The 26,609-nt window shown below is 41.6% G+C and overlaps 1 protein-coding gene across 2 annotated transcripts; it reads left to right on the top strand.

Moving 5' to 3' along the window:
• Nucleotides 1-1,770: 1,770 nt before the first annotated feature.
• RCAN3 (RCAN family member 3) lies at nt 1,771-26,037 on the top strand. Of its 2 annotated transcripts, none has more exons than XM_035120343.2 (5): nt 1,771-1,954; nt 8,649-8,896; nt 18,313-18,486; nt 21,028-21,199; nt 21,821-26,037. In XM_035120343.2, the coding sequence occupies exons 2-5, from the start codon at nt 8,702-8,704 to the stop codon at nt 22,027-22,029; spliced, it is 750 nt and encodes a 249-aa protein (XP_034976234.1). In that variant the 5' UTR covers nt 1,771-1,954; nt 8,649-8,701; the 3' UTR covers nt 22,030-26,037. The 2 variants fall into 2 exon arrangements, with proteins under 2 accessions (XP_034976234.1, XP_034976233.1); XM_035120342.2 differs by having other exon boundaries at nt 8,645-8,896.
• The last annotated feature ends 572 nt before the right edge of the window (nt 26,038-26,609 follow it).

The following is a 26,609-nucleotide window of genomic DNA, read 5'->3' as shown; positions in this document are numbered from 1 at the left end:
GGCTAGAACACATTCTTCTGATGAAACACTTGTCTTATCATTTTCTATCCGTTGTTGTTATTTATTAAATTTCTATACAGCCCTTCATCCAAGGATCACAGGGCAGCTCACAATATAAAAACACCAAAATATGTAACTTGGTAACAAACCAATAGCCCTGCTCCCGCAAGCACATTTAAAAGGCCATAGAACAGGGGTCCCCAGACTTACCGGCGTTTGGGCCGGTTCCCACCGCGCCGATCGGGAAAAGCGCCGAAAATCCGTTGTGCGCATGCGCGTGGGCCTCCCCCGACCCGGAAGTGCACCAGAAATGACTTCTTCCGGGTCGGGAGAGGCCCATACGCATGCGCACAAAGGATTTTCGGCGCTTTTTTCCCAACCCGGAAGAGCGCTGCCGCGCTGCGCACCGTAAGAGCGGGCGGCAGCGGCGGGCGGCGGGGGTCGTCGCGGGCCGGATTGGCAGGCTAATTGGGCCGCATCTGGCCCCCGGGCCGTAGTCTGGGGACCCCTGCCATAGAATGTCAATTTGGCAGCCAGGTTGCTCCCTGGGGCAAGACCATTTGAATATATTACACCGATCTTGGCTCAGCTGCACTGGCTGCCGATGTTTCTGGGCTCAATTCAAAGTGCTGGTTTTGACCTGTAAATACCGTATAAAGCATGGGTAGGCAAACTAAGGCCCGGGGGCCGAATCCGGCCCAATCGCCTTCTAAATCCGGCCCATGGACGGTCTGGGAATCAGCATGTTTTTACATGAGTAGAATGTGTCCTTTTATTTAAAATGCATCTCTGGGTTATTTGTGGGGCCTGTCTGGTGTTTTTGCATGAGCCTCCCACAAGGTCTGAGGGACAGTGGACCGGCCCCTACTGAAAAAGTTTGCTGACCCCTGATATAAAGCCTTAAATGGCTCAGGACTGAAATACCTCAAGGACTGTCTGTCTCCATATGAACCTATCCAGACACAGGATCATGGTCTGAGGCCCTTCTTCTTGTACTTCCCCCACAAGAAGTCTGGAGGGTGGCAACAGGAGAGTGGGTCTTTTCTCTTGGCAGAAAACCTCCCTCTTCAACCAGGTCTTGGGTTGATTAACATGCAATACCCTTTTAGATGTGTTGTGTGGTGGTAGTGGAGGGGTTACTGGTTTGTGTTTTTTGCAGAAGTTAGGCTGCAGCAAGGAGCAGGGATACTGCATCATCCTTATTCCACTCCCTGCAACCAGAAAAGAGGGTTGTGCCTTGTTAGTTTTCATTGAGTGGCGATGCTAAGGTAACACCGTGTATGTCCTTCTGGCTGTGAATTGCCATTTCGAGATAATGCGCCTTATTAGCGCCATTAAGTATAAGTGAAAAATGAACGTGTGAAAGTGGGTCTCATGTTGTGCATTGGGAGTCGGAGGCAGGTCTCTACTCTGGACCAGTTGAACCCCGCTGAGGTATACCCTCCTCCACTCTACCTCCATCGCTGAGGGGAAGCAAGAAAGGGTTGCTGAAGGGGAAATAAAATACCGCCTTTTTCTGCTCCACCCCGAGACCTAGGCTACCAACCACAGACAGGGGGTTTCCCTCATAAGGAGGGGGGGGTGAACGTGCGTCTCCCACCCGTACCTCCCCCCCCCCCGCCCTCAACTTCTCCTCTATCCGGGTCACTCACTCAAGTAAATGGGGAGAGAGACGCGCATGCCCGAGAAGAAAACTGGTAAGCGCGGCCTCGAGAGCTGCGCACGGGCGCGGCGGCGCGCTCTCTGTCGGAGGAAGAGCAGCAGCAGCAGCAGCACAGCCTCGAAGTGGGAGGGGCTCTCTGGGATCTTTCCGAGGCGCTGCCGATCCGCAGGCTGGTCGTGCCTGGCTGGCCCTGAGCTCGCCTTCCTCTTTCGCGGGGCGGGGCGGAGGGGAGCCTGAGAGGAGCAGGGAGGCGCCGGTGGCCGCGGCTCTGATCCCGACGTGGAGGAGACGGTGAGTGAGGACGGAGGGAACCCGGGAGCCCATTCTGCCCTCGCTTTTTCCTCTCCCCCCCACCACACCCCGGGTCCTTTTGCCCTTTCCCCCTTGCCATAACCTCCCCCCCCCCAGGCCGGGTGTGGCTTCCTTGTCCTTCGCTGCCCTCGCCACACTTGGTCTGAGGGGAGTCGTTGTCCTCCTCTCGCCTGCTTCCCCTGCATCTAACCCTGTTTTCCTTTCTTACCCTCTATTGCCCATGAATGCCTCCCCCAATTATTGCAAGCTAGCCCCCCTCCGGTGTCCCATTTCTGTGGACCCTCTTCCTCCCCCCCCCACCTGTGAGGGGTCAGGACCGGTCCTGTGAGCGGTTCGTTGTTTACATCGTTTCTTCTTCCTCCTCTTGTATTTTTAATTTAATGTGCGCACCGTCATGCAGTTGGAACCTCCACGGACAGAGGCAGTGTATCTTTCACTACTACATGGTGGGGGCAGACGACAGGGAGGAGGAGGAGGAGGCTGCTATCGCCTGCTTTCATGCCCTGCTTGTGGGTTTCCCCGAAGGCAGTTTTGGTCACTGATGGAAATAGGAAGCTGGAAGAGGTGGACATCTGGTGTGGTCCATCTTAGCAAGGGAGTCTTCTTATTACCATCACCTGCTCAAGAGACTGTTGTGTCTGTCCTCCTCCTCTGCTTCCTGCTCAACCTTGGAAGGGCATTGTGTCCTAAGCCCATTCTTTTTGTCAATTCTTAGTTCCTCTTCCTAGTGCTGCTGCTGGCTCCCTTTTCTGCCCCCTTCATATAAAACCCCTTGAATCCTCTACTATTCCATTCCAGATGAGATGGCCTGCCCCTGACTGCCCCCACCCCCACCTATGTGGGCAGCTGTGTCCTTCTGCCACCCCCCAACTCAGGAATCTATTGTCACCACCCCTTTTTTTCCTTTTGCTGTCTGCAAGGGGGTGATGCCTTCACCTATTCTCTACTGTTGCCTCTCAACAGCACCTGCCTCTGTCCGCTCCCCCGTATTGCCTCCTACAAATACGTTACCGATGCTCCCCTTCGCCAGCTCCAGAACCGATTATTTTTCTTCCTCATTTTTCTCCTCTGCGTTGGCCTTGGTCCTTTTTAATGTGCGTTTTCTGGCCTTACTTCTGCCAGGCATTTCTTATCCTGCTTATTTTCCCCGCTTCTAAAGCAACTTGTTGCCTTGCCTGTTTGCACATATCTATTATTCTTGTGCCCCCATCTCTTCCCACCAACCTTTCTATCCCCTTTCTGTTACATGTGCATCATTGCTGCTCTTTATTGCTTCTTTCTGCCCTTCTCCATTGCTAAGCCAGTCATCCCTTTCTTCCAGTTGTCCACCTTCCTTTTCATTATTATTTTTTGTGCTCTTTACACCATTTAGACCTGCCTTATTGATACATTTACCACTGGTCACTCACCTTTGTTTCTTGTTGACTTAGCCCTTATTTCTTGTACTTTCTCCCCTGTTCCATAAAGGCACTATGTGTGCCAGCTGTGTGATGGGAAACTGGTTTCTCCACCACATGAATGAGCCATGACAAGTATTGGGCTTACCCACTCCCCTCTCCTATGTGCTAGAAAATGAGATCAGAAGCATCTGTGGCCAGTTTTAAACTAGCTCTGGTGCCCTGTGATGTCCAATCTCAGGGCTCATCCACACTAATTTTCCTCCATACTTTCTAGGCACAGGTCCACGCTTTTACAGTCTGTGTCCGAGCACATTTTTTTTGCCACACCACTTCCCCTGCAAAAACCTGCTCTTTAATGTTCTCTGCAATCCATGGAAAACCCTAATTGCTGTTTGTTCCAATTCAGCATTAAAGAGCGGGTTTTCCTGGAGAGAGTGGTGGGGCAAAATAAAAAACAAAAAAGCCCAAACCACCACACTCAGACACAGACCAGTAAAGGACAGGGCAGAGGGTAGGTGTGGATGAGCCCTCAGAGTTGTGGCTTGTTTAGTGACATCAAGCCAGGATCATATTGTGGTTCCAGATTGTTGCTTGTTTTGAAATCATAGTTAAAGCAAACCACATTTTTAAACTGGCAGCAGATATTTCTAATTTCTTTCTGGCATTCTCACTGCCGCTTGTTCATAGAGTGAGAAACCAAGGTTCCTCATTACTTCTGATAGAATGATAATTCACTCTCCTCATCCAAAGAGGAGGAGGAAGAGGTGGTGGTGGTAATGGATGGGGTGGGGAGGGTAATATTTCCATTTGGGAAGAGGTGGAGTTCCTGACTTGCTTCAATTAGAATGCATAATTTCCTCATTGATTGGTGTGGATGGGTTTGTCAGCACAACCAAGTATGTCATAGACACAGGCACACAGGTTAAAGGAACCCATGGGTTCATTCTCTTTATCCTCCATGAGGATCCAAAAGGCAAATGTTTGCCTTAAATTGGAATTGGAAAATAATCTTTAACATCAAGCTACTTGAATTCATATGCCAACGCATCTGTCCTTTGAAGTTTGGGTAAGCTTGCATTTTGTAGCATAGGAATTAACTTTGGAAATATTTTTCTATTTTTCTGCTTCATCAGTTTACAGATTTTGCCTTCCCAAGTCATGAACATCAGAGTTTAAGCGGTGGTAGATTAAAAGCAGAATTCTCTGCAATGTGATTTGGAAATGTGCCCTACTGTGTTCCTATGTGTTAGGATTGCAGCCTAAGTTTCAAACTGCTTCAGTTAGTAAGTCTTTGCCTTCATTCCCACCATTACTTTTTATAAAATCCTCTTTTTGCTTTAATTCTAGCAATGCAAATAAAAGATGCACAGTAAAAATGTTTGACAATTTATTTTCTTACCCTAAAAATACTTTTTCCTTTTCTTTTCTGTCAGCATCTTCTGTAGTACAACAGATTCAGTTTTACAAATTTCCTTATATAAAACATGCGTTCTTAAGAGAAAAGGTACACTGTAGTGTTACAGAAGGAAATAAGTATAATTTTACCACATTACATCATACATTATGAAAACTCACTTGCTCATGCATTATTTGGGTAACAAAGCTTTTGCCTTTTCTAGAAGACCGTTTTAGCTTAAATTTAAATGTGGACATGTGCACTGTTTTCTCAGTCAAAGATTTAAATTGTTTTTCTATGAAATTTTAAAATAAATAATAGAATGAATATCTTTCCATATAAGCCTAAGAACAGCTCCTTAAAGCTCGTCTTTCTTTGCAAACCATGATGTTGTTGATATTATTTTTTGTTGTTTTCCCCAAGAAGTGTCCCAAAGCAACTTGCAAATTGATACAGCATGAAAACCAAGTATAAAAACCAGAATAAAATATAAAATACCCACACAGGCAGGTATAACTCAACCCGCTCCACCAATAGATGGGTAAGAAAGTAGCCACAAACCATGTTATAATGATAGTTGTAGGCTGCTAAATAATAAGGGATATTAAATACCACAGCAATGCTATATGTTTGCTTTCAGTGCTATATGTTTGCTTTCACACACAGGTTCTGTGTGCCTTTTTACTTTTTAAAACTCTACTGAGAAATAGTAAATCAGGTCATTAAGCAAAACTTTTGTATTTCATACATGGTTTTGATTTTTAAAACTGAAGAGGTACAGTACAATGAACCATTTAATTTCAAAACTCCTTTGTGTATACAGTATTATTACTTTTTCTGTTGATGCAGTTTCACACAGTTTTCACATCCAGTCCTCAACTCAAAGCAGTTCCATCAGTTTTTACTTCTTCATTGCAAAAAGATTACGGGGAATCTTTAAATACATAAAATTCCAACCTCTTGATTCAATCTATTAGTCATTTTGTTATATTATAAGAACAAAAAGTTCATGAGCCAATTTGTACCCAGTCATGGGTTGTGGTTCTCTTTAAGAACCTTGCAATTGTCAGTCTATTGTTATCTGTTTGTAAATGGAAAAACTGAAACAGAGGTCATTTAAGGTTACTTATGTCATCTCAGTTCAGCAGCCCATAAAGCTTGAAGCTAGTGTTCTGTTCTGTACTGTAGCTGTAACCTCCTTTTCATCAGCTAACGCAATGTATTTTGCTGCATTGTAGATTTCTTCGTAGATCAGCATTTCTTTCTGTTGAAGGTCTTTTTACTAAAAATGTCACTTTGCAATCCTTGTTGTAAAGACAGAGTGTTACAGAAAGCAGAAAATGCTGCTCTTTAATCATAGCCTGATCCTTTAAGCAAATTATTTCAGTTTGTGTTCCCTTCTTCATCAGTGCCCCTCCCCTCTCAGTTTAAAGAATATGCAATGCTGAATCGAGTTTCTAGAATTCTGTACTAAATTTCTCAGTTAACAGTTGGACCACCCCCACCCAAACATTATGTGCTTAACTAAAACTAATATGCAGTAAATATTTTGGCTGAGGAGTCCTGCTTCTTGAGCACTAAATGTTCATGCAAAGTTAGCCTCTAAGCAGAAAGAACCCCAAGATTAAAATAAAAAAACCTACTGTAGTTAAATGGTTTAAATATAATGGTTTAAAGAAAGTTGCTAATTGCTCTGCTTTCCTACTCATCTTCCAAACTGAAATGTTTGGGACTTGACTTCTGAAGTCACCCTGTCTCTACGGAATGATGATACTGCTACTTATTTCTGCTCTCTCTTACAAACAATGTACTGTAGTGTCCTGTATTTTTCCTGAAACATTTATTGACTGACTAAAGTAATGGCCATCTCATATTTTTAACATAAGGCCGTTTCCAACCATTATAATATACAGTGGTACCTCGGTTTACAAACTTAATCCGTTCCTAAAATCCATTCTTAAACCGAAACAGTTCTTAAACTGAGGCGCCCTTTCTCTAATGAGACCTCCTGCCACCAGTGCCCTTCCACCATTCGGTTTCCGTCTGTAGATTGAGGTAAAGTTCACAAACCGGAATACTACTTCCGGTTTTGCAGAGTTCGTAAACCAAATCGTTCAGAAACAGGACTTTTCTTAAACCAATGTGCCACTGTACTTTTATGTATATAACCGAATATTTCTGATACTTTTCTCCTCCTGCCCCACCCTGCTCTGTCTTAGATATTTGGCACATTTTGGGCTTATTGCTGCTATACCAAAAGCTCCTGGGTTCTTAGATATACTGTATAGTCATTTTGATTGACTTTTTTCTTTTTCCCTAATATATGTATTCTTGCATTGTGGGTGAACTACTTCATATAGTTATTTCCCCCTGTGCACAAACCAAGCCCCCACAATCCCTGCTGGAAGCCATGCATAGCAACAGGGCTGAGTGAGGGATAAAATTGCACGCCATACCTTGTTCTCATTTCAGTCTGATTTATATCGTGTAGACGTGCCCCAACTACAGTGTAGCTAACTTACTGTTGTGATCCAGGGAAGGCCACAGGAGTTTGAAATATATTTTCTTTTCTTTGCCGTGTCCTGTGTTCTTTTTGCTTCAGGACCAGTTATTGGAGTACTGATTAAAAAAATTCCTTCAGTAGCACCTTAAAGACCAATGTGGTGAGCCACCTTGAGAATGTGACAAGGCCTAGGGAGCAGAGAAGTCCCTAGTTTTTAAGTGTTTTCTAGCTTAAGTGTGGAACTCCACCGAACTAATGATTTGTATATGTATGTTTTATGAAGCATATATCTTCATTTTGTAATTCTAGAGAATATCTAGCTGGCTGATAAAATTTGGGCAATAGTTTAAATGTACATTGTTGACTATTAATGCACACCAGCAGAAATATCGATTAAGTCAATATATTTCTAAATATTTATTTATTTTCCTAAACATTGTTTCCTTGGAAATTGAAACCAGCAGAATATTACTGAAAGCTATTTGCACGGCTTCTACAAACACCATTTATTAAGCTGATAGTACCAAATACATTTAAAATAACTTTAATTGTTAAACACACCAATAGTAAGTACTTCTGTAAAGTTTTTTACAGTTTGTAATGTTCAGAGAGGTCCACAATTTTGGCCTGGCCTGGGCCTTGCTAGCCAAGACTCTGGGACCAGATTTGCCCCTACACATCAGTGCCCTGCCAGCCTTTCCTGCAGGCTTACTGATTTCACAGTTCCAAATGAGATAAGCCATGTGCCTCATTAACAAAGCAACTAAACAACTTCCAACCTCTCCAGTTCTCTCCTCTGATTGTTTGTAAGAAGTAAATACTTCTTTGTTCAGTAGCACTTATTTCCAAATCAGCGTACTAATAAGTGATATTGTTTAGCATCCTAGGTTTCTTCACTGACTAGTATATGTGATCAAGATCTATGAGGCTCAGCTCTGGTTGCAAACTTTAGAGGGACCAAGGTACATGGTGTTCACAGTGGTAGCTGTGAAAAACTTGTCATTTCTCATCCTTGATGTCCTTTTAGAGACAGAACAAATAAATGTCATTCAGCTGCTTGTGAGTGCTATTTTGGCCACTCTAGTGATAAAATATAGTTTTGTATGAAGCTTTATCAGTCATCTGAATAGATAGAAACACAATTGTAGAGTTGGAAAGGGATCCTAAGGGTCATCCTAGTCCAACCCACTGCAATTCAGAAATCTCAAATAAATGACAAGTTCTCACACTTGAGAGAATGGCCTCAGTTTTTGTTTTGTTTCTTAAAACCCTACGTATCTTCCCATAGATCATTTTTCTGCACATGATGACTAAACATTAAAACTTCAAGTAAAACAGTACCGTGCAATTCTCTTTTGTTTTCTCTTTAGGCAGACTCCTGCTTCACGTCTGGAATACAAATTAAGGAAGGTTGCTTTGAGTGGACAATGATTAGAGATACAATGAAGGCGTGGAGTGACAGTCAGTCAGATCTTTACAGCAGTGACCTAGAAGAAGAGGAAGAAATGATTTTTGGAGAAAATGAAGAAGACTTGGAAGAGATGATGGATTTAAGTGACCTGCCTACCTCACTCTTCGCCTGTAGTGTTCATGAAGCAGTGTTTGAAGTTCAAGAGCAAAAGGTAAGACATGGACAAAACTAGTGTTGATCTATTAAAATGCCTGTAAAAAAGTGTGCCCTTATATCTTACATAGGTAACATCTGATACAGTACAGGCAACTTTAAGTTCACATGACGCAAATACACATATGATATTGCTTTGTTTTTTATGAGGGGCCAGATAAGAATAGATTATGCAGAAAGGGAAGTGAATGGGAAATGTTCAATATTGTACTGAACTTTTCTTTAGTTCCAAACAGTGGTCTGGAAGCATCTTCTACAGCTTGGATGTTCAACTGGTGGGTCTGAATTGGTCTAAACCACAGAGCCTAGGGCTTGTCGATCAGAAGGTCGGCGGTTCGAATCCTTGCGACGGGGTAAGCTCCTGTTGCTTGGTCCCCGCTCCTGCCCACCTAGCAGTTTGAAAGCACGTCAAAGTGCAAGTAGATAAATAGGTAGCACTCCAGCGGGAAGGTAAACAGCGTTTCCGTGCGCTGCTCTGGTTCGTGAGAAGCGGCTTAGTCATGCTCGCCACATGACCCGGAAGCTATACGCCGGCTCCCTCAGCCAGTAAAGCAAGATGAGCACCGCAACCCCAGAGTCGTCCACGACTGGACCTAACGGTCAGGGGTCCCTTTACCTTTACTGAGTTGCAACAGTAACACTACCACCCAAAAAATAATATGGAAAAAAATTAGAAGTAGATTCTCAAATGCATGATATTTTGAGTACTACTTATTAAATCAGCCATGTGCATAAGAGTGGGTTGGACTGTCATATCTTGTTTTATGGACACACATACAGTCCCTTTGCTCCTCCCTAAGATATGATAAACATTTCCCAGGTTAAACAGACAGAGAAGCTCCTTCTTATATTAAGTGCATCTTGTATGAATGCACATGTAGAATTTCCCTCTTCATTTCAGTGTACCAGGTATGGATACTTGTAAATAAACCCACTCTTGCAGAAGCTCCATGTGCTTTTTAGATTACCTCAACATTTTCATCTAACTTGCTCATAATTTTGTATTAGCTACTTGTTTAGAAAGCAAAGATTGTGATTGCTATGTAAATCAAGAAACAGAGTTGGGATTGCTTACAGTAATGAGCAGCAGTTGTCTGGTTTATGCATTGCAATCCTATGCAATCCTTGCTGCGGTTGTTGAGATTTGGGCCAGTGTAAACATTCATAGGATTGCAACCTTAAACACGGGAAGGGCAGTTTGTTTTTTATGAGGTATCCAACATTTCAAGCCTCATAAATATCCCCACAGAATTTTAATAGCTTGCTGAGGGCTGGCAGAGCCTATTTCATTGCCGTGCTGGGCACAAAGGGAGGATGGAGCTCTCCACACAAACACCCTTAGCCAGCTCACTCACTTGCATGAAGTACCTTGTTGCACATTTCTTTCTGAAGAAAACCAAGACAGATAATGAAAATATCAAAACTGCTGAATTAGTCACACACCAGGCTTTAGAATATGCCTTGGAACTTGGATTAGCTTCTATAGCATTTTAGAATGGCTCTCTCTGGGTCACTATAAGTTCCTATAATTAGCAAATAGACCTCTTCCAAGAGTGTGAATGCTGTAATTGAGATCTGATCCTGAAGTTCTCAAAATCATTTAAGTATCGAACTGCTTGCTAAATTCTTCTCCCTCTCTGTCATCTTTCTTTAAAACAAACAGATATTTATTTATGTTGAGGGAGTAAAACACCATTATTACTTTTCATTGTCATGGCACTCATAGAGTAAGGTAGATCATGCATAAGCAGGCATGTTTCCATGACAGCTCTGCAAGGCTGAATGTGTTCCTGGATTAATACAGATTTACATTTTTATAATATGTGTTGCTGACAAAACATGGGTTTTTTCTGCTGGTATCAAGTGTTGTGTGAAATACTGGATTTTAGATAAGCTTTGTGTGCTACAGATCTCTCGTGGATTTTTAAAAAGGGAATAAAGACTTGCCTTTTAGTGTCTTCTTTTTTTCTAGTCTGTGTAAAACGCGAGTCATCACAATTTAAATAGCCTTAATACTGTTCCCTAGAGTTGGATTAATCTTTCATCTATTTCAAACATAATATCTTAAAATTGCAAACATACAATAAAATTGAATGTAACAGTTGTTGGGTAAGTATTTGTAAACGTATAGACTCTGGAATTAAAGTTTTAAAAGCCCAAGCAGCCTGCTTCCTATTCCCTGCCACTTTCTCCCCACAGGCTGTAATTTAGGTTGACCAGAATTCCATCAGCCGGTGGGTGTTGGTTGGGTTCAGACACAATATTTCCATTCCAACAGACTATACTTTTTTTCAAAGGTAGTGAACATGTGGTCCCACTCCCCCCCCCCCCCAACACCTTTTCCTTCTGTTCTCATGTTTGTAAGGAGTGTTTAAACCACAGTTTCTCTGATGGGACATCACAATTTTACTGGGCAAACTGATTAAAAAATCAGGAAGTATCTGCAGCTGGGCACAAAAGAAGGGAGAAGGGAGCTTGTTGTTTGTTCCTGCTCTGAAAAACCATAGTTTATTGGAACTGAAATGTAGCTTCTGCAGCTGGCTGATATTTGTGATGCCCAAAAAAGCTTTTACGCAGAATGGCAAGTCTACAATTTCACTGACTAAAACTGTTCATAATATGGTTCAGATACAAATCAGGCTGAATTAAATTGTTCTGTATTATAGTTTCCAGTCTTATGTTTCAGATTTCTTTTTTGCAGTTGACAGAGGAGCTAACATGACCTTGAATGTTGAATAAACACCAGTTTTTCTTAATTTCTAATATATCAGGTGTTAGTGTTAACATCTAATCAGCATTCAGTTTTGCTGAAATAATGTTAGCTACTAATATTCACATCTGTTTATGGAGATGTTTCCATAACACCATTCAGTCTTATGCACAGTCTTATACTGCAGTCTTGTATTATTCACACTTAGCTGAGACATACTTATGGTTGGACATGCATAAGATTACACTATGAGAAACTTAAACCTGACAGTTTCAGATACCAAATTAAATATGGTGGTATTAAAGAATACAAAAGGAGTAGTTTTGGTCAGTGCTGACACACACACACACACTACGTGCACACGCACACACACATGTTAGAAAGAAAACATAATCTGCTAAGGAGGAGGAGAAATAGTGTAGTCTAGCATGGGAGGTATGGTATTTTTGCTCTGTTTGAGGCTCTTGGAGGCATTAAAAGATTAGGAAAGGAATCCAGTAGGGAAGATATACTATGCATCCTATCTAAATGAAGAGCTCTCTAAGAAAGGTGACATTCAAAACTGTAGTGGGGTGGGGTTTGAATGCTTATAATTTCAGGGTCAGATGTATTAGGATTAGAGATTATTAATTTCATAAAATTGCTTGATTGGAAAACAAACAAACAGCAGTTTATAAAAGGGAGATGTCTCTCAAACCATAGGGCCGTGGGAGCAAGCCTGGGTGGGAGTATCTGTGTTTTTTTCAGTAGCAGACAGCATGGTGGGGTGGTGGAAGTTGCCTCACCTGATAGCTGAGTCATTGCTGCCTCCTGCAGTGCAGCAAGGAGGTTGGTGTGGTGCAAATGCACCAGTGTTCCTGCCAATACATTTAAACCATGCCCTCTTTCCTTCTGTCTTGCCATTCACCTTCCCAGAAAGCAGTCGCAACTCAGCTGCCAGGAGATCAGGTGAGTGCCACACCCCAACCATGTTATTAGCTACTGTTTGAAGAAGGAGAAAAAGAGAAACTGGTCCTATCATCAAACTTAAAAACTAAAAAAATGCACAGAAGGAAAGGGGAATTGAGAGTAGGTCATATGCAGAGATTAACACTTGTCTAATTTTCTTTGTTGTATATACAGCGTTTTAATCCACACAGAGCATCTGGGATTGAGCAGAATAAAAAGCTGGAAATATTTATTGAACCACTATTGCTGAAAATGTGCTGTGCAACTATTGCATGTGTTGTGTAGCAAAACCCACACCACCTTCTGAAAAAAAATTCTTATGTTTGACCTGCTTATTTTGAACATCCTTCGATTTTTTACATTTCAGGGAAATGCATATTTAAGCAGGTTACAGAAGTTCCAACCTGTGGATAGATAGGTCTTGTCAATCCAACTGTTGCATTTTATCAGTTTTTTAAAGCTGGTCATTATCTGAGATTTCTAGTTTGCTAGAAAATCATGGATACTTACAGGTCTGACTCCATCATGGAAATACTTATCTCTTCCTGCCTTGCATTCTGTGTAGAGCTCATCTGCTATGTAGCCAAGCTCTGTGCAGTTGTTGTTTCTGGCTCACTGCATAAAGCAAAGGAGGCAGGGACCCATCCCGGGAATGCTTCACTGCAAAAATAACCTGGTATGATTATTTTGGTCTTGTTTCCTATAATCCTTATTATCTCATCTCAGTAACTGCCTGATATGTTATCCCATAAGCCTGATCTATTCATTTGGCTGCCTCTGCGTGTTCATTTCCCAATGTTCTGAAAAACATGGTGACTTAACAAAATTGTGCCTCCTTTGCACAAGGTCATCTTGGGCAAATGTGACTGGAGATGATGTAGTGCTGTGTGTTACGCTGCATACTTTTATTTTATTGCAAGCACTTCTCTCAGTTTACAATTCACAGCCCCCAAACCCTGACCTTGGGGGGCCCTTCTGTGCCAGAGTACTATGGCTTAAAGGGGGTTTAATAGTGAAATAAGAGATTTATTTTTGGCAGCAAGTAGCCCTAGGCATCCATAAATGAGAACTTCTTTGCCTCAGTGGTTCCAGCAAGGGCATATTCAATAGGTGTGTGTTTAGATTCCTGGGGCCCAAAATACACCAGGGGAAAACTAAAGCATCTCTCCATCATCCCCAGGAAAAGGGGCTGGCAACATGTCATAAATCAGATATGCATATAATTTTAAAAGCAGCTTACTTACCAGCTCTTGGATAGAAGAGAGAATTATGTAATAGCTGATGTAATAACACTCCTATTGCTGCTTGGGTGGGTGATGGTAAATGCAACTAACTAAAAGATGCCTGCTCTCATGAGGGGGTGAGTTATTTTCTTAGTAGACCTTTCCTTTTCAAAGTTTGCACCCAGTGGAAGTGAAATAGTTCAGTATCTTTTAAAAAGGTGCTTATTTCCAGCGTGGTATGTTGAAGAAGATTGTATGTTGCTGGATGGGATTTTTTTTTTTTTTTGCATTCTGATGAGGTTTCTATTACAGTACCTTGTTTAGTTGGTTCTTCTAACAACTTCTTGAATTAAATTTATTATAAAATTAAACATCCTTGCAGAGGTCAGTTTTATTGGCTTAAGGCAGGGGTGGCTAACCTATGATCCTCCAAATGTTGCTGGACATAAAACTGGTCCCTGACTATTGATCATACTGGCTGGGGCTGGTAAGAATTGGTCCAACAACAGCTGGAGAGCCATAGTGTAACCATTCTGACTTAAAGCGTTTTGTATACTGCTATTGCATGCTGCTCTGTTTTAAGCAGAATTCTTGACTTTTTTAAATGTATTGCCACTACAGCCTGTCTTCTCACTAAAATTTCGAAGAGCTGCAGCCTGTTAGTGTAGACCGGGCATTGGGAACATCAGGCCTGTGACTCTCTCCAGCCCATGTCCCTCACTGACCCTGCTCCAAATCCTCCTCAAGTTTTGTTTTTTGCCTGGTTGGAATGTATTATTGAACTGTGATAATTACTTATTCTTGTCTGGATGGAGTGATGGAGGAACAGTATATAGAAACCTCAGATTTCCCTGTGTCTGGAATATAGCCTGCTTTACAAAAGTGAGTCACATCTGTTGCCCTGCCCAACTTTTCTCTCTCTCTCTCTCTCTCTCTCTCTCCCCCCCCCCAGCCAGCATGTGGCCCTCAAGCTGAAAACTCTGGTGCAGTTAGTGTTGAGCAAGATAGACTAATGGTGTGATGAAATACTACTTGTGTTTCCTATCTAATGCTGGCTTCTCCTGTGGAGCAATATTACCAAATCCCTGATAAAAGAATATTTCATCTCCTAGTGAATGTGTATCATGCTTGTCTGGTGCAAGGTGAAACTCGGAAAATTAGAATATCGTCGAAAAGTGCATTTATTTCAGTAACGCAACTTAAAAGGTGAAACCAATATATGAGATAGATGCATGACATGCAAAGCAAGATATGTCAAGCCTTTGTTTGTTGTAATTGTAACTATTTGTCGTTAGGCGGGTCAGTTATAAATGGAATGGAATTAATGAAATGTAATAGCGATGTTTATTTTTGTATTATTGTAACTATTTTTTTATTACTGTGAAATTTCCAAAAGAAAGCATTTGTAAAAATAAAAAGAAAAATAAAAAGTAGTAAGTTGCATTACTGAAATAATGCATGTGGGATGCCTGGTCTCTACGTTTCATACATCTGGATCCACCAGCAATTCCATTTTTCCAAAATAAGCAGCCACAGATGATGGAGTGGAAATGCACAGCTTCAACTCTGTTGCCTTCTCTGATTCATTAGCCCTCCACAGTTTTAAGTGAAATGCAGGCAGGGAAGTTTTTTAAACCCAGGAATGGGAACCTGTGGCCCTCCACAGGTTGGACTCTAACTCACATCAGCCAGCATGACCAAAGGTCAGCGATAATGGGAGGTGTAGTCCAGTAATTTATGGAGGGCCACTGGTTTCCCACCTCTGGATTAACTCTTTACCCCCACACCATTTTTCTGATCATGGGTGTTCGACTATCACTAGCATAACATAAGACCTGTGTGTACAATGCCAGTACAGTGGTGCCTCGCTAGACGAATTTAATTCGTTCCACAGGTCAATTCGTATAACAAAAAAATTCGTCTAGCGAATCCCATAGGAATGCATTGAATTATTATTTTTTTCCCACAGGAACGCATTATTTGAATTTCAGTGCATTCCTATGGGAAACCATGATTCGCTAGATGAATTTTTTGCAAAACGAATTCATCTTGCGAGGCAACCTCCACTAGTAAAATCTCTTCGTTAAGCGAAAAATTCGTCGTACGGGGCATTCGTCTAGCGAGGCACCACTGTAAGTGGTGGGACCATTCTGTTACATCACTATCCATATTAAAACATTCATCTACATATAAAGGGGGCTTTCTTGTTTCACTGCCCTCACAATTTGGGGACTGGCAGCCCAGGAGATGGCATTTTCTGTGGCTGCTGCTAAGTTGTGGAATTCCCTCACCACAGAAGTGCATCTGGTACCTTATGCAATTTCCTTCATGTGCTGAACTTGCACGTATCTACCCTGGCCTTTGGCATCTGACAAATGTTTTTAGGACTCATCCTATTACTCTATTTCTTTTAAATTGGTTTTAGTAGTGTATTTTTAAATTGCTTTAACTTGTAGTGAAGTTTGGGCAAGAAGTTGAATTAATAATGATAGTAATACATGTACAAATTGCCTGCCTGTTAGCAATGTTTTGTAAATATCTACATCTGTTGACACTATTGGATGTATGAATTGTTAATGCTAGATCCCTGCAGCTTTTCCTGCTGCCTCGTGTTTAGTTCTAAACTTCTAGTAAAAAATGAGTCAGATGTAACTACTGTGGCTGCCTGGTGAGTCATCAGTCAGCAGAAATACAAGGTCATCAATGAGATTGAACTCATTCAGAGGGATGGGGGCTTACTTGAGTCCTATGAATAAGCTTGATTTTTAAAATACCAGTTCTTCTACAGCATTTTAAAAACTCAGTTGCCTTCCCATGTAAGTAGTGTGGACACAATACCTATTATTAGCTTTCAATCACATTATTTACTAAAAAGTTATTATCGAGAAAGACATTCTGAGTACTTAAATTCTCCACCCATTTGAAAAAAAAACTCATTTTAGCCTTTTCATCTACAGCAGGGGTGGTCCAACATGCAGGCCGCATGCAGCTCTCAAGGCCTTTTTTGGCGGCCATTTCTAACTACCAAAGGAGTGGTGCCAATGGCAGTGGGAGTACCAACATCCAGGATCCTCCCCCCACTCCATTGACCACCACCAGCAACGAATTGCTGCACTCCAGCGTCCTTGGAAAGTCCTTGGAAAGTTCCCTGCCATGGGTGCTCCAGGTGATGGGAAGGCAGCCAGACTTTTGGTAGCAGGGGTTCCTCCTGATTGCTGTGGCAGAGGTTCTCAAATGGTGTGACGCGCCACACTGGTGTGGCAGGAGAGGATGGCAAGTGTGGCGGGAAGATGCAGGGACAATCCAAGTAGGATTTAAACGTTCCAGTGTGGTATCGTATCGTATCATAAGATTCTTTTTTGGGAATGTACATCCATGTCTTTCTTCAAGAGCATTGGCTATACTTCTACAATTCTGCATGACATATTGTTGCGAACAGGGATTTTCAACTCTGACAAATATGAAAGATCAGAAAAGAGAAAAGCTTATTTGTGTTGATGAGGAGATGATAGTTTGTCTCAAATTAGACAAATTAAATATGATTACCCAGCAAAAGTAAGATCACACACCTCGTTGATTTTGTATACATCCTTAAGGTACATATTTAAGAGGCTTGTTTATAATTATGGAATGATTCATGTTCTTATGTACCTGCATTGTTTTATACTTTCTGGATGTCCCATGATCATATTATAAAGTAGTTGTGTTCTTAGCACTGCTAGGAGTTGTTTCTTTTTGTTTTCCAAAATATTTCTTACCAATAAAAGGAATTGTGTGGCACGAACACATTTTTATTCTGAAAGTGTTGCCCAGCGAAAAAAGTTTGAGAACCACTGGTCTAATCCCTGTTAAAGGAGCGAGGGGAACAGACAAGACAAAAACAACAACAGGAGGCAAAAGAAGAGGCAAAGCCTCAAAATATCACTGAAAGATAAAACTTTATCAGTAGTAATAGGCCCTGTGAAACAATACGATGATCAATATATTTCAGTTGATGACAGCCTTCCTCAGGGGCACTTCACAAGATTAAGGTTCTGTCAAATCAGAATTCAAATCCCTGGCTGAGAATGGATTTGATAACCATAAATCACTATCTCTTGGCTTCAGTGCTTTATTTCATAGGATCCCTGTGTATGCAAATGAGATTATCAAATAGCCACAGATGAAAAGTTGAGTGTGAATGTAAAATCCATAAAAGGAAAACCCTGAAGGTGGAATTCCCCCCCCTGTTTTGAAGTATGAAAAAGCTAGGTAGTTACCTGTAAAACAGTTTGCACCTTTTCATAAAAGACATTGAGATTGGCCACTAGATGGCCCTGCAAGCATTACATTACTGTATATGCAATCTTTTGTTGAATATAACTCATATTTACATAAATATGAGGCAGTTGGTTTTGTTTTTCTACTGATGCTCAATACAGGTATAGGTAGAACTCTACTAAAGAACATTACCAACTTGATTTTGTAGTGCTAACCTGCAGTAGTAAACTTTGAGGAACCTTAACAGCAAAAATGCTCTGTTTCAATCCCTAGGAACGGTTTGAAGCTCTCTTCTCCATCTACGATGATCATGTTACATTCCAGCTATTTAAAAGCTTTAGAAGAGTAAGGATAAATTTTAGCAATCCAGAAGCAGCAGCAAGAGCACGAATAGAACTTCATGAGAAAAACTTCAATGGGAAAAAACTCAAGCTGTATTTTGCCCAGGTATGCTTGCATGCATGTTTGTCAAGATTTGTATCCTGTCTTCCTATCCAAGGTGACATCTCTCTTCCATATTATCCAAGTGTGAAGCACCTTATCTATCTTACCCCTTGTGGATCATTTATTAAGCCTTCCATGTATTTTTTCCAATAGCAATTTAAACACCTGATGGCAAACACTGCCTGTCTGTTGGACCTGTTCTGGTGGGTAGGACCAGAGACAAAAGTGAGCAGGCAACAAATGTAATTTTTACCTTTTGTAGAATAGCCTCATTTCTACATCCTTACAAGCAAGAGACATTATAGATGACCATCAAGATGACCATCCAACCTCTGCTTAGAAATCTCCAGTGAAGGAGAGTCCACTACATTCCAAAGGAGTCCATTTCATTGTCAAACAACTCTCACCATCAGAAAGTTTAGTCAGAATCTCCTTTCTTCTAACTTGAATCCTTTGGTTTAGGTCCTACCCTCCCGAGCAGGAGAAAACAAGCTTTCTCCATCTTTCATGTGACCATCCCTTTAGAAATTTGAAAATGGCTATCATATCTCCTCTTTAGCTTTTTTTGCTGCTGCACCACACTGTTGACTCATGTTAAGCTTGGATCCTTTTCACATGAATTACTGGCAAACCAGTCCGTCCCCCCCCCCCCCCCAATTTAATATTTGTGCAGCTGGTTCTTCCTGCCAAAGTGTGGAACCTTACATTTGTCCCTATTGAAATTCATTTTGTTAGTTTGGGCCCAGTTCTCCAATCTGTTAAGCTCATCTTGAATCCTGATGCTGTCTTCTGTGGTATTAGCTACCCCTCCTAGTTTGGTGTCATCTTCAAATTTGATGAGCATCCCCCCTATCCCTACATCAAGTTATTCATGAAGTTATTGAACAACTGGACCCAGGCCCAAACCCTGGGGCACCACACTTGTCACCTTTTTCTGGATGAAGAGGAACCATTAGTTATCTCATCCAGCCCATATTTTACCAGCTTCCTCGCAAGAATATCATGGGGGACTTTGTCAAAAGCCTTAGTGAAATCAAAATACACTACACCCACAGCATTCCCCTGACCCACCAAACTTGTAACTATGAAAAAAGGAAATTATATTCCTCTGGCATGACTTGTTTTTGAAAAACCTATGTTGGATCTTAATAATCACATCATCTTCTAAGAAGACATCTGCCTGCCTCCAGTCTGCAGGGACCTCACCAAGAATTCTCAAACATTATATATTATTTAGTGCAACCGCATCCAGAACAGTTGGTGGCCATAAGGCTATGTTTTCCTTTCAGAAAGGAATCTACACAAGCCAGTATGTTCCTTGCAGATGTTTTATGAGCTGCTGTACTTCACTATAGAGGGTCAGAGCTCTATGCACTCAATGCTTTTTTTAAAAATGTAAAACTCTACCCTTAGAAAGCATTGTTCCTGTGACCTGCATTTCTCCTACCTCATATAATTATTCATTTTTTGTCTACTGTTTGTGTTAATTTTATTCTAGCTTCCCTCCCACCACCACTGGGCTTCTTGTTTGGCCATAGCCTGGCTTTTTTATTTCATCAGAAATCAATTATACACTTCACAGCCATAAGTGCTAAGTAAATACTGCAGTCACATACCATATTCGTCCCTGCACACAATCGCAGCACATGCACGACCCTAGATGTAGTCATTTCATTAGTTACTAGCTGTACCCGGCCACGCGTTGCTGTGGCTGGTGGCGGTTGTAGGGCCCAGCCTGCCTCTTGTGGCGTCGGCGGCTGTGGATGGTGAGAGGTGAGGAGCAGCGAGGCCCGGCCTGCCTCCCAGGCTACCTGCCACCCTCCCTCTCCCCCCAGCGGCTATGGATCTAGCAAGGTGGGGGGGGCAGGAGTGTGGAAACGTTGTTTTCAAACACGCACACACCCCAAGTTCCCTGAGGCTTCTTTAACATCCAACAGATGGCGCTATTGCTACACAAACGGATATGGTGTCTGTTCCTTTGACATCCATTGCAGGGTGCTATTTGTGTACACAAAATCATGTTTTACCTGTGACAGGTGTGGCTTCTATATAATTTAAGTTTATGCAAACACTTGCATATTGGAATGGAACATTGTGTCAAAATTTCAACGCAATCCGTCAAGCGGTTTCGGAGAAAAGTGGACGCACACAAACATGGACATTTTACATTTTTATATCTATTCCTTGCTTAGCCAGTGATCCAGTGGATAGCTTTGAGCAAGATCCCTGGCTGTAAAATTGCATGGTAGTGGCCTCCCCACCTGGAAGAATGCATGAGCTAAGAACTGAAAACCATTCTGTAGTGCATTTGTAGTGTAGGCATTTGATAAGAGCTTAGTCAATGTATTCTATACAGACGGCATGGTCAATGTTTAACTAAAATAGCTACAGGGAACGAAACTGTGCATTTAGTATCTGGATTCCTTCTCCAGTCAGTGAAAGAGGTTTTTGAATTGTGTGGCTGGGCTAGAAAAACAGTTAAGAACTATCTTTCAAGAGAATGATGTCCTCCTCTTACTGTTTTGACTGCATTTGTTTTCTCAGGTTCAGGTGCCCAATGAAGTGGGAGACAAATCTTACCTCTTGCCACCAGAGCCTGTCAAACAGTTCCTGATATCGCCACCTGCATCCCCACCAGTAGGATGGAAGCCAAGTGAAGATGCCACACCCATGATAAACTATGACTTGCTCTGTGCTGTTTCAAAATTGGGCCCTGGTAGGAATGCTTTCTTTCTGCCTTGCTTTCTCCACTTCTATATTAGAAAAAATCATAACAGCAGGCTTGTAAAAAAAACAAAACACTTTGCTTTGTTTTGGGACCACAAATGACTAATATGAGTGAGGAGTGAAGGGGCTACCATAAATATCTGTCGTCTAATAACTTTTGTGAACTTTTCTGTCTGCAATAGACTGCAATAAAGGACTATAGGTAAAAAGAATAATTTTGGTACAAATTGTAAATGGAATTCCACAACCAGAAAACTTACGATGTGAAGTTGGATTGTTTAAAATTTGATTCTGCACAGTTTGAGCAGATTGATTTCCTGCTCCCCAGTGGTGCTGGTTGTTGGCAGAAGTTGGAAGTTGCTTTGTTTGTGAGGCAAACTTACGGAGGCAGTGAGAGATTACACTGGGGGTAAAGGGACTGGGAACAAGTGATGTTGAGTAGGTCATTTCTACTCAAATTGTCCTGTAGTTTTGATATGCTGTTTAGAATTTAAGAGGGGAGATACACACACACACACACACACACACACACACACACACACACACACCTTTTATAGTGTGCTGTCCACCATGCTGATACAATAATGCTGTAATTTGTCCTACCCTCTAGGGGAGAAGTATGAGCTCCATGCAGGAACAGAATCCACTCCCAGTGTCGTTGTCCATGTGTGCGAAAGTGAAACAGAAGAGGAAGAGGAAATTAAAAATCCCAAACAGAAGATAGTGCAGACAAAGCGTCCGGATCCACCACCCACATTAATAAATGAAACAAAAACTCTTGATTGTACGCTAGAGGTAGGGGGTGGGATGCACTACTGAATTTGAGGCTGTCTGATAACAGCAGTGAGTGGTAAATGTTTGCATTGCTGTGTGACGCATAGCGGCAAAAGACTTCTCTTGTAGTCGTCTCGCATCAGAAAGACTATAGATGCCAACGTTTTGAAGAGCACTTTAATTTTAAGGTTAACTCCCAAGATGTAGCAAATCCACTGGGTTTCAAGTCCTAGAATACTAGGAAGGTGCCATTTTTGAAAATGTTACCATTTTATTGGTGTTCAGAAGGCAGAAAGGAACTTGGCTGCTGCCATCTCTATATGGGTTACCACATGGTTTTGTATGTGAGTCTCATGTATATTTTTGTGTGCTGATGTATAACATGATCTGAGTAACATGATGTTCTAAGTAATATATTGATGAAATATAAATGTAATGTACAATGTACATTGTTATCAGTAGAAAAATCTCAAACTGGTTTGGGGTGATAGAACCAAATTTCCAAACAGGTTTGCTTTTGTGATTTTTGTTTTTCCTTAGAAATGCCATAGTTGTGTGTGTTGAATTTCAAGGTACTCTTGTGAATTGACGTGAGGCAAAAGACAAAATTGGAACTGTAATAGGTTGTCTTTCTGCTCATTGCACCTATGAAATGCCAACTAGGAAGCTGCAGATTATGGACTGACTCCCTCTTTGGCCTGTGTCTCTTAATTTTCTTACCCTGTGTCTGTCTCCAGCTGTGGCTGTCCCAAGTGCAGGATTTATTTTCTGTGTTTATCTTGTATCTCTAGCAGCAGAATTCATACAGCCAGGAAGGGTCCTACATCCATATGGCTCTTCACAAAGCTTAGCACCAGAGTGTTGCACGTCTTGTCCAGCCAACTGGATTCCTCAACTGGATTCTCCAGGATGTGGTATGCAAAAGCGCACAGTCACCCCCTACAGCAGTGACAGTGTAGATGTGCCCCTGTGGCAGGTCTGGAAGTATATATCCCATTTTTCATTTCCCCATTCCCTCCTAAAGGCTCAGACTGGTTTGTGACCCTACATAGCAGGGTGGATTTGATTTGATTTAAATCAAATCTATTTAAATCACTATTTAAATGACTAGTCAGTAAGACTTGATTTAAATCACTAGTCAGTAGGACTTGATTTAAATCACTTTTTTACAGGAAGACTCATTCTTGCTGTTATAATCTTAATATTTACAACCAGATGAAGGTTTCATTTTTGGAATAATAAATTTTCAGAGTAGTTTTTACAGTTATAGCAAAAAATTACTGATTTGGTTATACTATTAGAAATACATAAACAGATAATTATGAAATTGTTGTTTATATTTGGACAACTTTTCTGCTGTACTTTATTGGAAGGAGAAAAACAATCATTTCCTGAATAACAATTGAAACAATTTATTTAACTTAAACAATAACATTATAGCATATGTATCCATGTTTGTTAACTGATGTGGTTAAACAATTTAAAAACAAACAAAAACAAAACAGACTGAGTTTTAGCACACATGAAAAACTTAAAACAAATCCTTCTTTCCTGATGAATAGCCTTTGGACTATTAACTTAAATAGAAAACTATCTTTAGAAACATTTATCCTCCAAAAGCATTTTATTTTAAAAATCCAATTTAACTCAAAAAATCCAATCTAAATTTAAAAAAAATCTTTTTTATCCACCCTGCTACATAGACTTCTTTGCTGAGCTATTATAGTCCTCCCACCCTTCAACTGTCCTACTTTTTGACACCCAGGCCCTCTTCAGATCCCGTTTAGTACTCTTTGTCTTGCAGAGAACATTGATTTAGCAGGTATGGTGAGCTTCTGCTTGTATGGCCTGCTTATTGCCTTGAGCTTTCCTTCCTTCCTTCCCTCTCTCCCTTTGCATTGAATCTTCTATCCCTAATACTTCTCAGGGAGGGAGAAGAATGTGCTGCAGGAAAAGTGATGACCACCCAGCTGCCTAGACTTGACAAATAAGGCTAGCCTTGTTTGTTATGCCTTTTCTTAACACTGTGTTTCCCACCTTAGCATTTTTCAGCAAAATAGCACCTTCAGATGCCAGATATTTTCCTTAGCACTACATAGCTGGTACTTTTTATGGTTGAACTAAATGAAAGAATGGAGGGGTGGGTGGGAAGTATATGTTGGATTCTATTTTAATCTATAAAACCATCAGCTCTACCAAATTTGCTAAAACCAAGAGTCTTGTGGCACCTTAAAGGCTGAACAAATGTATCACAGCACAAGCTTTTGTGGACTACATGCAGTCCACTTCATCAGATGCAAATTGGCTGGGAATTGTGTTGGATCCGAATGGGGAAGGACCTCTCTCTTTATGCCCAGTGTCGGAAACCGCTTTTCTTCCCGCTCCACATTATCTGACATACATGGTGGGGAGAGTATCTTCAAGTCCCTCTGCACCAGGCTATGGAAACGTTCAGAAGCAGTTTGAATCGCTTTTGCTTGAGACGCTTTGGAGCCAAATACACGGCAGAAAAATTATACTGGTTTCAGTTCTCTGCATCTGTCAGAAGCCACAGAGAAAGAAGCAGCCACCCATAATGGCTGGCTACTAACACCAGTCCAAATGTGTGACCCCTTATTTATAGTGATTCAATGAAGTCTATACCACTTCAAGCTTAAGCAGGACTTTGTCCTACTAGTGAGTGAAAACTGTCTTTGCTCGGGACCAGGTTTTAGGGGTACAGTGTTGGAGGTGGACCAGTAAGTCCCATTCAAAGCTCATACAGTGCTAAATTTTACTGGTTGGCCTTGGGCCAGTTATACTTTCTTCATGGGCTTGAAAGGATAATTCTGCCCAAAACTCTTGATGCAAATGTAAAGTTGAATATAGTGGAGAATAAAGGCAGTTGCTCCTTTACCAGAATAAATCTTAATTTTTGCCTGTTTATTAAGAACCAAGGCAAAGGTACTTATCATAGAAGTTGTTGGTTCCCCAAAATGTGTTGTAAGGTGTTCTCATCTCTTCTGTTAGCATTTAAAAAAATAAAATAAAAAATCTTGATAACATTTGTTCTAAAGAAAAGTATAATTTGGTTCTTTCCAATAAATGATCCATGGTTACTGCGGTGTGCTCAGAACAGAGTATTAAGTTTGTTTTTGCATGATAAACTTAGGAGGTGAGGAAATCAATTCCTGAATGTGAACCATGATGATATCCAGGTGGTATGGCTTTCTTTGTGGGTCTTTGAAACCCTCCATACCTCAACTAGATTCCCAGTAGCTGACATCCAACTTCTCTTCAGGAGTCCTGATCTCTTCATTAGAGAGTGTGTTCTTTTATAGGTTTGTGTACAATAGTGAGATCACCTATAAATATATACTTAACAAAATTGCCTAGTACCTGTCAATTTTCTAGGCAAGCTGTTTCCTAAGGCAGTAGAAAGGGGATCTGCCCTTGGGGCCAAATCTGCTTTCCTGAAAAATGTTCCCTCATTGCCAAAGCAGAGGTGAGAGAAGTGTAAAGAGACCAATATTGGAAGCGAGGAGGTGTGCTGGCAGGCTGCTTTAGAGAGTGAGGATTGGGGTGTTAGCCTGCCACGCCTTCTCCTTACCAGGGCTGTCCCTATCATTAGGCAGTTGGTAGATGATTGGAGGCAGTGCTGGCAGCCACCCTCCATGTTTCTCTTGACTCCTCCCCTGCCATTCCCTTCTGTGTGCCACATGTCCTGTGCTGCACCTCCTGAACTAGCCTGCTGGCTGCAGGCATGGAGGGCGTTATTCTGTCGCTAGTGTTGAAATAAGATCCAGCTGCCAGCCTAGTTGTCTTGTGCAGATGGGATGGGAGGGGGAAACTCCTCCCTGTCCTTTGCCTCAGGCAGCAAAATGCCTTGGCCCATACATTGTATTTTCTCCGAGTGGCTTCCTGACAGTTGGGGACCAGGGCTATAAAACTTGGAGAATACTGTGCTTTTCAGAATGAAGTGTCAAATCACAAGACGTGTTTAACAGCCTGGTATTGCTATAGATGGTGGTCAACAGTGTTTTTCAAAAAGGACAAATAAAACATTTTGCCATTTATGTGCCTTGCTTTTTCTCTGTGAAACAGGAGGGAAGGGGACAGAGATGACCCATGAAACCACAGTCTATTGTGAATTTCGTCTGCCTGAGCCTTGCTGCAATTTCATTTTCATTAGCTTGTGCAAGAGAACTTCTTGGCGCATTTTGCCCCCGTGTTAATTAACATGGCAGAGATATTCCCTCTTGAGCCTCAATTGTCTTGAGCTGGCCTTCCTGGGAAACATAAGAAGGGCTTCAAAGATGAACAGATGTAGGTGGGTTAGCAGTAGGCCAGGCATTATACTATGTTTCCTGTCCACCACCAGAAAAGGAGAGCACTGCTTGCATACTGGGAATAATCATAGCTGCCAAGTTTTCCCTTTTCTTGCGAGGAAGCCTATTCAGCATAAGGGAATTTCCCTTAAAAAAAGGGAGAACTTGGCAGCTGACATACTTTTTTCCTTCACCGGGAGACAGGTTTATCTAGTGATAGGGGAGTTGTGTTTGTTTAGGTAACTAAATGTTTCGAAAGTTTCAAGGTGGGTGAGGGTAGGAAAGAAAGGGTTCCAAATCTTGTTAATATGAGCAATC

Source organism: Zootoca vivipara, chromosome 6, assembly GCF_963506605.1.
Source record: "Zootoca vivipara chromosome 6, rZooViv1.1, whole genome shotgun sequence".
Taxonomy (NCBI): domain Eukaryota; kingdom Metazoa; phylum Chordata; class Lepidosauria; order Squamata; family Lacertidae; genus Zootoca; species Zootoca vivipara.
This window is presented reverse-complemented; position numbering and strand designations above follow the sequence as displayed.